The following is a 14,600-nucleotide window of genomic DNA, read 5'->3' on the forward strand; positions in this document are numbered from 1 at the left end:
TTCCAGCATCTTGCGTCTGTAATGTTTTTCCATCGCCTCAAGAATGCCTTGGTCCATCGGTTGACATAGAGATGTGACATTTTGTGGGAGAAATACAACTTTGATATCCCCATCTTGCAGATCACCTGGGTGAGAAGGAGCATTGTCCACAAGAAGTAGCGCTTTTCAAGGAAGTCCATTTCCTGCCATGTAATTTACTACAGCTGGAACAGACTCTGCCTGGAACCACTCTCTGAAGATGGCACTGTTCATACATGCCTTAAGACTGATTCGTGTACCTCAGTGGCAAAGCTGGTTGGTTGGTGTCTAAATGCTCTTGGTGTTTTGGATTTGCCAATTAAAGTAAAACACAGTTTATGATTGCCAGTGGCATTACCGCAAGCAAGGACAGTAAATATATCTTTGATTTTTTTGGATCCGGAAGCCATTTCTTCTTCTTTAGAGGCAAGGGTTTTCGTTAGCAGGATTTTGTAATTCAACCCAATTTCATCACATTTGTAAAGTCGATTGCCAGTATAACCTCCTTTGTCAATGATTGTGTGCAGTTTCTTCTTAAAATCAGCATAGCAGCTTCATCCCCAGATAATGATTTGGCACTGATGGCAATTTCATGGATGCCATGCCGCTTCTTGAAACGATCCTGCCGGCCATTACTTCCGAGGAATTCTTGCTCCTTTCCTTCAATCAGCTCATCAGCTCATTTTGACAAAGTAGAGGACCTGAAACTGACACACCTTTGGCTCTTATTTATTCGTGCCACAAAAATAATGCCTCTTCTAACTGAGGATGTGCACCTTTTCTCATTGTTTTTCAAGATTTCACTGCGCTGCCCAATGTTTGGATGGAACAAAATTTTTCAATTCCTGATCGATTTGTCTTCCGATCAGTAATTGTACTCCTACTCTGCAGCCACTTCTGTGGGTGGCTCACCGGCATCAATTCTCTGCAAAGAGTGAAGCTCTTTTTCCAACAAGATCACATTCGTTTTATGTTTCATGCCCATAGTCACGTTCAGTGTTCTTTTTACAGACACTCGACTGAGTCCTTTATGGTTTTTGGCCCCTTTTATCTCTGGACACTTTAAGGCACATAGTGGGAGCACAAAACCTCAAATCAGAAACACACAGATGCACAACTTGACAACACTCGAGATGCACTAGACAAACTTTTGACTTTTGAAACAAGGCTGTGGCAGCCATCAAATGAAAGCATTCAATACATCTATGCCATTTCCTCTGTTCTACCCAAGCCCATGTGGCAACACAACAGGGTGTTGTACGTTCACTGTTAAACACTCAGCTTTGATGTACCGACAACAAGTGGAAAGTGTTAGGCGGCGCACTCTAATTGTCGGTTTCGACAGGGCTATGTTGCGTTGCATAGAACAATACTGTATGTACTGTACTTACAAGGAGTTCCAATAGATGGCAGAGGCATGAAACCATGCAATACAAATAAGAAACACACTAGAGCTTCAACCAACACACGCACGAATTGACGATACTTGGACTTTTGACATGCACCAGTGCACTGATTAGCAGTAGATTGCCAAAAAACACCAGCAAATACTTGGCTCCAGGTGCACGCAAATTAAAACTTGTCAAGTGTCAATCTAGCTAGCCAAAAGTGTAGCTGCACGAGAGTTTACTGTACTTGTTCTCAGATGGCAGTCACAGACGTGAACAGGTTACAATGTACTCAGTACACTACACAGTGATGCTCCCTTGTAGTGGTCTGATGTAGTCAACTGGAACATTGATGATGAGTATGCCCTTACTTTCCAACATCAGGCCACTGTCAGATCCAAATACTCCAAAAATACAGATGTTGCAAGGTTTAACCAGGCGACCAAATGGACATCCACAATGAGGTTCCTTTCAAACTCTCATCAGATAATGCTGTCTCACACCAATATGCAGCACCTTCATATCCTCCAGAGTGATGATTCAACATCTGACGCTATTCGCATCCCTTATATACCACACAATGCTTGCTAAACAGCAATAAAAACAAAGAACACTAATGAATAATGAAGGAAAAGACAGCCTGTTACTTACCATAAAGAAGATACCTTAGGCTGCAGATGGGCAGAATTAAAAGACACTTACATAAAGCTTTCAGCCACAGCCTTCATCAGTAAGTAGTAATCTGTCTTTTCCAACATTGTTGATATTCCTACTGGAGTTTCCATTGTTTCAAGGACACTGATGCTTTTCTGTGAGTGTTTCCTTTATGATGTTTTCTGCATTTTAGCTTTTTTTTAAAAAAGAAAAAAAAAAGAAAGAAAGAAAGAAAGAAAAAAAGATTTGTTGCTGGAAAACTTCTGAAGTCCAATAAAGGAGTTACAACAGCCATATATGGTTATCTGGTGGACCTTGCAGAACCAAATTCTAGGGCTGAAATGTACTGTTGACCAATGGGCATTAATCAGAATGAATACTAAATAAAAAATTAAATCCAATTTTACACAAAAAACACAGGTTCTATCACTGTTGTTTTTCATTCTATTTTGCTCTTATGTTTGCTATGACTTGTTAAGCAGAAATTTTCTTTCTATCTATAGAGTTACATTTGCTGTAATGTATCTTACCTGCATGTTGTTTCTTCTTTCTTCTCACTGCTGCCCCAATCATGGCAAGCAAGTCATCCTCACTGCATTTGCTTCGTATTGCATCTCTGAAACAACAGTTAAAACACCCGTTAAACAGTACCAGGCAATTACCACACAGTGAAATGTTGGTACACTAAAAAGGAAGAAAAACTTTGCAGATATCTTCAACAGTAATCCTGTAGTCTGCAGTAGGCAACAGCAGGATAACAAACCCACTGGACAAAATGGGAAAGTCATGATAGAAGTTACTTTTATTTTTATAAATAAACAAGTATCTTACACAAATGCTCAAGAGTATACGTAAGATCTCGGGCTGAAGAGGTGGAGCAGAAAGTGACATTAGTTTTGTTGAAGAGGGAGTAGTGGAACACAGCACAATTTCTTGCAAAATGAAGCCAAATTTATTGATAAACTGTTAATTAATTGCCAAGCTCACTAATGTGACCATTTTACAACAGGTACTTACTGCTTGGAGTATATGTGAATTTTCAGGCTTGCCTGATAGATCTGTTTCAAAAACACTTTGGGTTCCCCACCAGATAACATTATGCAAGTCCCTCCCTCAATATTTCAGTGACACAACGTTTTGGCATCTTCAGGTGGTGGTGATTTCCACTATCACTGCTGCAAGATGCAACTGGCAATTTCCACGTGACAGCTTTGAAATTTATCATGTGGATGACTATGACCATCATATTTAGAATTCAGAGGATTTCATAGAATACCTGAAGATGCTTAAACTAGAACTTTCAGATCTTTTAGTTAGCTCAAATGTTGTATCATTACTTACAAAAGTGCCCCTGCAGCCCTCATTAGAGGTTATTAGCAGCAAGTTTGAGAAAGAAATTGTGGTGCTGTTTAAACATGTGCATACCTCATCCTATTTCTTATGTAACACCAACTACTTTGATCAAGTGGACAGTGTTCCCATGGGAGATCCTCTATTTCCCTTAGTAAATATCCAACATTCCTCCTTCTGGAAGAATGCTGAAGAGACATTTGTGGTGTGGCCCACATAATACAGACACTACCTATGTTCCTGCAGCATTTGCACTCGCTCCATCTGAATATTCAGTTCACTGTGGAAGTACAAAAAGATAGCAGCTTACCATTCCTGGATGTCACGGTTAGAAGAAAAGCTGACAGAACACTGGGGCATAGTCTCTACTGAAAACTGATACACGCAGAGTTATATTTGCGGTCCAAAAGTTGCCGTCACCCTGCACAATGTGGTAGTGTCTTACACTCCCTGGCACATAGAGCACACGTGATCTCAGATACCGACAGTCTGCCTGGTGAACTGTAACACCTAAGAACAGTGTTCCAGCAGAATGTTTATTCTTGTAAACAGATTTGAAATGTGTTCTGAGCAAAGCAAGTTCAGTGTAGGGATGTAAATGAAGATACTTAGACAAGCACTGCAAATGGCTTTTTTGCCATATTTCAGTGGCATGTTTTCAAAAATAGGAAGAATCGCTAAGAGAAACAGAATCAAGTGTGTTTTTCGTCTACCAGCAAAACTAAGGAATTGTTTGTGTTCAGTTAAAGACAATCTTGACCTTAGAAAACACAGATCATATATAAGATCTGATGCCATTATGGGAAATCTTATATAGGGCAGACACCTCACATTGTGCAAGAACACTGCGTTCAACAGCGCTGACAAAAATGCCACCCAGTAAATTAGTGGTAGCAGAGCACTGCCTGAATACAGGGCACCACACGTTTCCCAAGAGGACTGACATTTTATCCTCAGCATCATCACTCTAGGATTGTGTTTTTAAGAATGAGGCATGTATCCATACGATGGGCAATCTTACCAACAGGAATATGGAATTTTGATTAAGCACCTTGCAGAGAGTTAATTCAGCTTTTAACCACACGAGTGTCCAGCATTGCAGTCATTGCCCACAACACATAAGCAGAAGGCTACTATGAATGGAATTTCCATCCAACTGGGAGTGCCTGTCCACACATTCGTACTCCTGCTTCTAGCCTGACAAATTTCAATTCTGCTGTGCGAATATCACCAGCCACATCTTGCAGCAGTGATGACAGGACCCACCACTACCTGAAGATGATGAACAGTTGTGTTGGTGAAATATTGTGAGGCTTGCACAAAATTATTCAGTGGCAAATCTGAGAAGATTTGTATACTTTATTTTTCTGTGACGGAGGTAATGTGCAGCAAAATGTCATAACTTTCTGCATTTGCCTTTTTGTACATTTCAAAATACCCCAAAAATTGGTGAGAAACACTGAACATATGACGTAACCAGATGACATACCCCACAGCATGTGCAGCAGTTGGGGTTGAGTGTAAAGGAATGATTGAGCAGTGCAATACTTTCATTTGAGCAAACAGAGCAAATTTCGAAAACATTTTGTAAATATGATCTGTTGTAAATGTAGATGTTACAAAATTATTGTCCCTGCTGTAATCAAGCAAAAGCAGTTCTGATTTTGTGTTTTTTGCTTCTGTCCCTTCTCTTTTTGTTTACAGACATTAGTTAGTAAAGAAAACATAGGTCATTTAATGGCGATGATGCTATTCTGAAGTTTATATTCATCTACTTGTTATGCAATATGGTAGGTTTTCATTGTACTGTACTTTGCAAGAAATCAAGGAAACTGCAAGACGGGTAAATAAAATAATAAACTTCAATATAAATACATAATTGTTTAACACAATGAAAAAATACTGCCTGCCAGATGCAAGACTCAAATCCTGAACACCATCACTAAAGTCGCACACGTGTGTCGGTAGCCACAATGATATGAATACTTGACTTGGGTTGGGATGATCAAGTGTGACAGACCGAGAGGCTCAACCACTGCAAGCATGGCAAGGTACATCATCTGGTGACATTTGTCATTCGCTTTTGACACATTTCCCAACATTTGTATCGTATCCAACATTTATGATCCCATGTGTCTTGTATTAAATTACTTGTCTCAGGGTCATCTACAGTGCTTTGGAGGTTTTTAAATGTTAATACGCATCATCCTGTCTGTGTGTGTGTGTGTTTATATATACGAAACAAATACTAACAAAGAGATAGAGGGCCTGACCGGTACTTACCTCAGCTCAGTACAGCCGATAGATACACAAAACAGAACAGAAAATTGACGTATCCTAGCTTTCGGAACTTCGTTCCTTCATCAGGGAGGAGAGAGGGGAAAAAAGGGGAAGAAGGGAAAGTGGATTCAGTTATTCACAACCCAGGTTATGAAGCAACAGGGGAAAGGTAAACAGGGAGGGTAGCAAAGATGGAGGCATGGATGTCAGAGGGAAGCCAAAGATACTCTACTGTAATTACTGTGCCAGCTTCAAACCAAGGAGGATGAATACAGAAGTAAAGAGGCACATAGTATAAAGATAAACACAACTATGTAGGATGAAAAGATGCATGAATGGCTAAAGAGGAAAGGGAAAGAGGAGAAGACTAAAGAGTAAATGGGAGTGAGGTTGGTTAACGTAGGTTCAGTCCAGGGGGATGGCGGGATGAAAGGATGTGTTGGAGTGCAAGTTCCCATCTCCGCAGTTCCAAGGTACTGGTGTTGGGCGGGAGAAGCCAAATGGCACATATGGTGTAGCAGGTTCCTAGGTCCCTAGAATTATGCTGGAGAGCATGCTCCGCTACTGGGTATTGGACATCTCCTAGGCGGACAGTTCGTCTGTGCCCATTCATGCGCTCAGCCAGTTTAGTTGTCGTCATACCAATGAAAAAGGCTGTGCAGTGCAGGTATGTCAGTTGATAAATGACGTGTTGTCTCACATGTGGCCCTGCCTTGAGTTGTGTATGTTTTACCAGTAGCGGGGCTGGAGTAGTTGGTTGTGGGGGGATGCATGGGGCAGGTTTTGCATCGTGGTCGGTTACAGGGGTAGGAACCGCTGGGTAGAGAAGGTGGTCTGGGAATATTGTAGGGTTTGACAAGGATGTTACGGAGGTTAGGGGGTCGGCAAAAGGCAACTCTGGGTGGTGTGGGGAGAATATTGTCAAGGGATGATCTCATTTCAGGGCTTGACTTGAGAAATTCATATCCGTGGCGGAGTAATTAGTTGATGTATTCGAGGCCAGGATAATATTGGGTGACAAGGGGGATGCTTCTGTGTGGTCTGGGGGTAGTAACATTGTTGTTGGGTGGGGAGGAATGTATTGCTTGGGAGATCTGTTTGTGGACAAGGTCTGCAGGATAGTAGTGGGAGAGGAAAGCACTGATATATAATATAATACAGGGAAACATTCCAAATGGGAAAAATATATCTAAAAACAAAGATGATGTAACTTACCAAACGAAAGCGTTGGTATGTTGATAGATACACAAACAAACACACACACAAAATTCAAGCTTTCGCAACCCACAGTTGCTTCATCAGGAAAGAGGGAAGGAGAGGGAAAGACGAAAGGATGTGGGTTTTAAGGGAGAGGGTAAGGAGTCATTCCAATCCTGGGAGTGGAAAGATTTACCTTAGGGGGGAAAAAGGACAGGTATACACTCGCACACACACACACACACACACACACACACACACATATATCCATCCGCACATATACAGACACAAGCAGGGTATATGTGCGGATGGATATGTGTGTATGTGTGTGTGTGTGTGTGTGTGTGTGTGTGTGTGTGTGTGTGTGTGTGTGTGGCATACTGATCTGAACTATGCAGCCTTCAAATGGAAGTTTTTTTGATCACTCCTTATTTTGCTCCCTGCCACCTTGGCAATATGTACCGCAAATCATCAGACAGACGACCTTCCTGCATGCTTCGAGCATCCCCTGGTGCTGTTCCGAACCAATGCTAATCTTTGTAAGTGTGACGAGCAGTGTGCAGATTGCATGTTTGTATCCCACAAAGAGGTGACAGTTCCCAGTGGCATGAATGGTTACTGTTTATTGACTGTCACTGAGTTGGTGAGTCATTTGCTACATTGTGGCCCACCTGTTCGCTGCTAAAGCCATGCTAGTCAGTGGTAACCCCTGTCAATGATATCCTGTTGCCCATAGCAGTTCACTCTGCTGACTGTGGTAGTATTTTCCTTGAATAAATCTGCTTACAGTACACCTTTGACACTGTGGTACAAGAAAGCCCAATGACTACACACCCTTATAGAATAAGTGTCTCGAGCCATGGGTACCCACGATATGGCAGTGATAAAATCACCCTGTGTTCAACTGTCACACTGCAGCTGTAAGCTGCACCTCCTTTTTCAGAATACTCAGGTTTATTAATTTGAAGTAAATCAGATTTTTGAAGGAAGATTTAACAAAAAGAGCACATCCAGGAAAGGATGAAAGCATGTCTAATTAACTGGAACACAAAATTAATAATTAGTGGTGACAAAGATCCTCTGCAATAAAAAATAATGTCCACTGACTTCATGTATTAGTCTTCAAGTGACAGAATATATGTAACTGTGTCCTTCTTTAAATATTTACATATTAAACAATGGAAATTCCAGGTAGGAATATCAACAGTGCAGGGAAAGATAGATCACTATTTACCGTAAAGAAAACAAAGTTGCACACAGGCACAACACACAAGCAAGCCTACCGCACGCGCACGCATGCACGCGCACACACACAGAGAAAAAAAAAAAAAAAACTGCCAAGTCCAGCAGCTAGGGGCAAGCTGCTGGAGTTGACAGTCATATGTGTGTGACATGTGCTTGCCTGTGTGTATGAATGTGTGTGTTTCTCTGTATCTCTTTTGCTGATGAAGGCTGTGGCCGAAAGCTTTATGTAAGTGCCTCTATAATTGTGCTTGTCTACAATGTAACATGTCTCCTTTACAGTAAGCAGCAATCTATGTTTTCCTATATTTTTCATTTACACAGATGTAATTAACAAATCAGAGTCTATTTATTCCAGAGAAGTGACAGTTTGTTCATGACAGTTCAGCACAAATCTGATTTTTTATATAGAGCAAGACTACCTATAAATTATTCTGTGTGCCAGTGTTCATGCTGACTATAGGGATTCACACTGATCATGTGTAATTTGACATCTGGTCCTGTAAACTTACTTCTGCTCAACGTGAAAAATTCTCCAATCCACGTTTTGTAATTAACCTTAACATATCAAATAATGCACCCTTCAATATAACTGCTTATTGTCCACTTCCCATCACTCTATTCCCACTGTCAACCCAGCTGACCTCTACTTCTAATCCAAAAACCATGGTTGACTCAATGTTTGCTATTGCAAGCTATTGCTATTGCAACACATAAGTGCCAGAGGCACCAGTAATGATATATAATTAAAAATACTAGAAAGTAAGGCTCACCGGTTAGTTCATGCTAAGACAAACACTACAAGTGTCTAAGACACTGCGCTCTCACACAACAAGTACGAGGTCTGAATACATTCCAGTTACGATACACTAAACTATTTCATTCATGTTGGAAATATACATACTCTCTCCCCAATAAACAGAATAGTTATAACTCAATTGTTCACAAGTGTATATTATGACTCTTGCCACAGCTATGCAGTCAGTATGCCACAGGCGTGCCATAGAAAGGGATCAGGTTCAATTCCTTGTAGAGCTGGGAAATTCTGCTCGGTGGACAGACTGGAATAGGGTACACTCTGCTTGTAGTTCCAGCTGAGGAGCTACTCAAGTGAGAAGTAGTGTCTTCAACTTCTGGAAGTTGATAACAGCCTGGAGAGTTGTATACTGACCCCTTAACTCTCCATAGATATATAGTAGAGAACATCTCTCGAAGAGCATTGCGTGGTCTTCTGGGCCCAATGCAGAGTTCCTTTATCAATGTATATTGTATATCACCACTTGTACACACTCATCAGCACAGTACCATATTGTCTCTTCACGTGGCAAATTTTTATTCCCTTGTTTCCAGATCAACATTTTTCCTCTTCTTCTTCTTCTTCTTTTTTTTTCTTACTATCATTTCTTGTACCACACATATTCCACATGGTTTATGCTCACTGCTTCAATGATACTGCCCATCCTTCTCTAGTGTGCGAGTTGTCTCTGCTTTCCTGCGTGTTTGTTGGTTTAAACACCCTTGTTTCAAAAGAGAGTGACAGCTTAGATACAGTCTTGTCAACATTTTGTATTTTTATTTAGCAATTATTGTTTGAGCCTTATAGGCGAATGTCACAAGATATTGTCAACCACTGCATTCACTAGATTGGAATGGGGTTCATGGTAACTTATCAATTCATTTTTTAAGTTGCTGTTATCTTTTTCATCCTATCTTGGACTAGCTTTTCCATACTCCCACTCTATTTTACGTAGCCAAACAGTTATCTGCCCTTGCAAACTTGCTCCTTTACTACCAAGTTAACTAATACTGGGCAGCCTAACAGAAGTTCCAATATCCAGTCTTTCACCACAGTTCACCTACACACACTTTTCACTCACTGATTTTCTTTTTTCAATGTCATAAATATTTTGCTTTCACAGACTGCTGTGCTTTGAACATAAAATTGTAGGAACATCTGCCTCACATGTCAGTCTCTTTTTTTTAATTATTTATTAAAGAATATGTTCCTTGCTTATTCCTATCTGCTTCTGATACATTTCCATTCTCATTTTTATTTTGTTTTGATCCATTTCTTTTTTCTTTGATAGACAAGTCAAACAACAATGGCAATATGTTGCAGCCCCCTGTGTTTCACCCTACTTACTACGAACTTACTTTTCTTAGCTTCCACTTTTATTAGTCATTTGGTTTTTAAGATACTTAAATTAGTTGTTTGACCCTGTATTTTTATATCTTATTTTACCTTGGGTTGATAAAGGATTCCTGGTATGCTCACAAAGAGAGAGCTGATTCTTCCCGCCCCCCACCCCCCTTACCTTGTCCTGAAACAAACTTATCGCCAAGTATCTTGCAGTATTTTACCTATTATTAATCTCTTAGTCTAGTCATCAATTTAAAAGTGTCAGTTGTTGGTCCCATTGTCTAATAATTTGTACATTTATACACATGAAGTTCCAATTTTTATTTGGAACATATAGACTCTGATAATCATGAATCACAGTTCAAATGGCTCTGGGCACTATGGGACTTAACATCTGAGCCAAGGCAGGATTCAAACCTGCGACCGTAGCAGTCGCGCGGTTCTGGACTGAAGTGCCTAGAACCGCTCGGCAACAGTGGCTGGCAAATCATAGTTACCATCACATGGACAGAAATACTGTGTTAACTTTATTAAAACCTAGGGACATAGCTAAAAATGTCTTTACATAATTTCCAGTTCTGATTACTTTCCTTTAATTTAATCTCACAAATAGGTTAGTGTAACATGATGTTGACAGAGGCAAATTATATATACTCACAAATTATTTAGCTAGAGGTATCTGGTTTGTATGTCTGGGAGGGAGGAGGGTGCAAGCTGAAAACTTCAAGAAAAGATAACTCATTTCATACCTGCTGGATTTAACTGCAGTTTATCTCTTCCATATACCAACCACATACCTAATGTGCATGGCAAACAGTTTGAAAGTATTATTCTATACTCAGCATTTGGAACTATCAGTTCCTTCATGAGAGAGGAAAGAGGGATAAGTTCCTGAAGGTCTGAAAGGTCACTCGGACTCCACGACTAATGTGAGGACAAGAGGAACGAATGTGTCTATAAGAAGTTTTGGAATTTCACCTCCTGAAGGTAAAATACTGATCAGTCTGTCAGTCTTCTAGTAATTTTATGGTTTCCTCGCATGAATTTTCACTTGGACATGATTATTCTATGTTTCATCACTCACCTGAGAGATATCTCTGAATTCCCAAAGAGACACACCTCCAAATTGCCATCAGCTGTTATCCGTAAATGGTTGCATGTGCCACAGAAGTGTTCACTCATTGAGGTAATAAATCCCACGCATCCCTTGAAGCCCGGGACATGGTATGCCTGCAAAAAGAAATTGTAAGAAAATAGCTACTGCTGTTGTGAAAATACTATAAATGTGTTGCTCACCAAGTGGAGGAAGGAGAAAACGTGCATTAAGGGGAGTTTGAACACCCAATCCTGACAATGTTAAATTTAGTGACTTAACTTCCCCGTATTTCAGGAACAACTGTAGCCATTGACAAGAAACTTTTACAGGACATTAAACTATATGTTCTGAGTCTTACAATAATTGCATTTCAGCCACTGCTTTTGGAAATACAATTTTTTAATTACACAGTTAAAATTTTGTGTACTTTTTTGTATGTTATTCTAAATCATTTTATTTATACATAACATTATGTTCTTCTTTTAGTTCAGAAGACTCAGGATACATATGTTATTACTCCCTGAAAATTTGAATTCGCTACTCGAAGTAGTTTCTGAGATTTAGGGAAAAGTGCAAGAGAAAATGTAAATTTTCAGGAAGAGTTTTTAAAGTTTTAATAGACTGTAACTCAATATATGCTTAACATTTTGTTTTTAGTCACTCAGAAGCACCCTGCACCATACTGTATATCATCCTCTTGATCTTTTTTTAAGTTTTTTCTTGTTTTCTTCTTTCTGGACTCCGTAGTGGCCAACTGTGCTGCATACTCTGCTTTACCAGTGCAAACCTTGTCCATCCATTCAAATTCTCTGATGCAGTTTGCTCCAGAATTAATTCCCATATGTTGTAGCACTTTCACGCTACCAATGTTGCCATCATTAAAAGCAATAACAGCATGACTGACCCCCACTTTAGTGTCTTCATTACAAGAAAATCATTTTTTGGTCTACATCTACATCTACATCCATACTCCTCAAGCCACCTGACGGTGTAGGGTACCTTGAGTACCTCTATTGGTTCTCCCTTCTATTCCAGTCTCGTATTGTTCGTGGAAAGAAGGATTGTCGGTATGCCTCTGTGCGGGCTCTAATCTCTCTCATTTTATCCTCATGGTCTCTTCGCGAGATATACGTAGGAGGGAGCAATATACTGCTTGACTCCTCGGTGAAGGTATGTTCTCGAAACTTCAACAAAAGCCCGTACCGAGCTACTGAGCGTCTCTCCCGCAGAGTCTTCCACTGGAGTTTATCTAACATCTCCGTAATGCTTTCATGATTACTAAATGATCCTATAACGAAGCATGCTGCTCTCTGTTTGATCTTCTCTATCTCTTCTATCAACCCTATCTGATACGGACCCCACACTGCTGAGCAGTATTCAAACAGTGGGCGAACAAGTGTACTGTAACCTAATTCCTTTGTTTTCGGATTGCATTTCCTTAGGATTCTTTCAATGAATCTCAGTCTGACATCTGATTTACCGACGATCAACTTTATATGATCATTCCATTTTAAATCACTCCTAATGCATACTCCCAGATAATTTATGGAATTAACTGCTTCCAATTGCTGACCTGCTATATTGTAGCTAAATGATATGGGATCTTTCTTTCTATGTATTCGCAGCACATTACACTTGTCTACATTGAGATTCAATTGCCATTCCCTGCACCATGCATCAATTCGGTGCAGATCATCCTGCATATCAGTACAATTTTCCATTGTTGCAACCTCTCGATATACCACAACATCATCCGCAAAAAGCTTCAGTGAACTTCCGATGTCATTCACAAGGTCATTTGTGTATATTGTGAATAGCAACGGTCCTACGACACTCCCCTGCAGCACACCTGAAATCACTCTTACTTCGGAAGACTTCTCTCCATTGAGAATGACATGCTGCGTTCTGTTATCTAGCAACTCTTCAATCCAATCACGTAATTGGTCTGATAGTCCATATGCTCTTACTTTGTTCATTAAACGATTGCGGGGAACTGTATCGAACGCCTTGCGGAAGTCAAGAAACACAGCATCTACGTGGGAACCCGTGTCTATGGCCCTCTGAGTCTCGTGGACGAATAACGCGAGCTGGGTTTCACACGATCGTCTTTTTCGAAACCCATGCTGATTCCTACAGAGTAGATTTCTAGTTTACAGAAAAGTCATAATACTCGAACATAATACATGTTCTAAAATTCTACTACTGATTGACGTTAGAGATATAGGTCTATAGTTCTGCACATCTGTTCGACGTCCCTTCTTGAAAACAGGGATGACCTGTGCCCTTTTCCAATTCTTTGGAACGCTACGCTCTTGTAGAGACCTACGGTACACTGCTGCAAGAATGGGGGCAAGTTCCTTCACATACTCTGTGTAAAATTGAACTGGTATCCCATCAGGTCCAGCGGCCTTTCCTCTTTTGAGTGATTTTAATTGTTTATCTATCCCTCGGTCATCTATTTCAATATCTACCATTTTGTCATCTGTGCGACAATCTAGAGAAGGAACTACAGTGCAGTCTTCCTCTGTGAAACAGCTTTGGAAAAAGACATTTAGTATTTCGGCCTTTAGTCCATCATCCTCTGTTTCAGTACCTTTTTGGTCACAGAGTGTCTGGGCATTTTGTTTTGATCCACCTACCGCTTTGACATAAGAGCAAAATTTCTTAGGATTTTCTGCCAAGTCAGTACATAGAACTTTACTTTCGAATTCATTTAACGCCTCTCGCATGGCCCTCCTCACATTACATTTCGCTTCGCGTAATTTTTGTTTGTCTGCAAGGTGTTGGCTATGTTTATGTTTGCTGTGAAGTTCCCTTTGCTTCCGCAGCAGTTTTCTAACTCGGTTGTTGTACCACGCTGGCGTCTTTCCATCTCTTACGATCTTGCTTGGCACATACTCATCTAACGCATATTGTACGATGGTTTTGATCTTTGTCCACTGATCCTCTACACCATCTGTACTTAAAACAAAACTTTTGTGTTGAGCCATCAGGTACTCTGAAATCTGATTTTTGTCACTTTTGCTAACCAGAAAAATCTTCGTACCTTTTTTAATATTTCTATTTACGGCTGAAATCATCGATGCAGTAACCACTTTATGATCACTGATTCCCTGTTCTGCGTTAACTGTTTCAAATAGTTCGGGTCTGTTTGTCACTAGAAGGTCTAATATGTTATCGCCATGAGTCGGTTCTCTGTTTAACTGCTCAAGGTAGTTTTCAGATAAAGCTCTTA

General features: G+C 40.3%; 1 protein-coding gene across 1 annotated transcript in view; it reads right to left on the minus strand.

Moving 5' to 3' along the window:
- Window positions 1–475: 475 nt before the first annotated feature.
- The window catches only part of LOC124722829 (molybdenum cofactor biosynthesis protein 1-like), a 57,029-nt gene continuing 42,904 nt past the window's right edge, over window positions 476–14,600 (minus strand). Inside the window, exons 6-8 of the mRNA XM_047247951.1 lie at window positions 11,354–11,499; window positions 2,591–2,676; window positions 476–678 (exon numbers count right to left, since the gene is read on the minus strand). Of these exons, the coding sequence (XP_047103907.1) occupies window positions 476–678; window positions 2,591–2,676; window positions 11,354–11,499 (435 nt within the window). The remainder of the gene's footprint in view (window positions 679–2,590; window positions 2,677–11,353; window positions 11,500–14,600) is intronic.

This window comes from Schistocerca piceifrons, chromosome X (assembly GCF_021461385.2).
Source record: "Schistocerca piceifrons isolate TAMUIC-IGC-003096 chromosome X, iqSchPice1.1, whole genome shotgun sequence".
NCBI classification, from domain to species: domain Eukaryota; kingdom Metazoa; phylum Arthropoda; class Insecta; order Orthoptera; family Acrididae; genus Schistocerca; species Schistocerca piceifrons.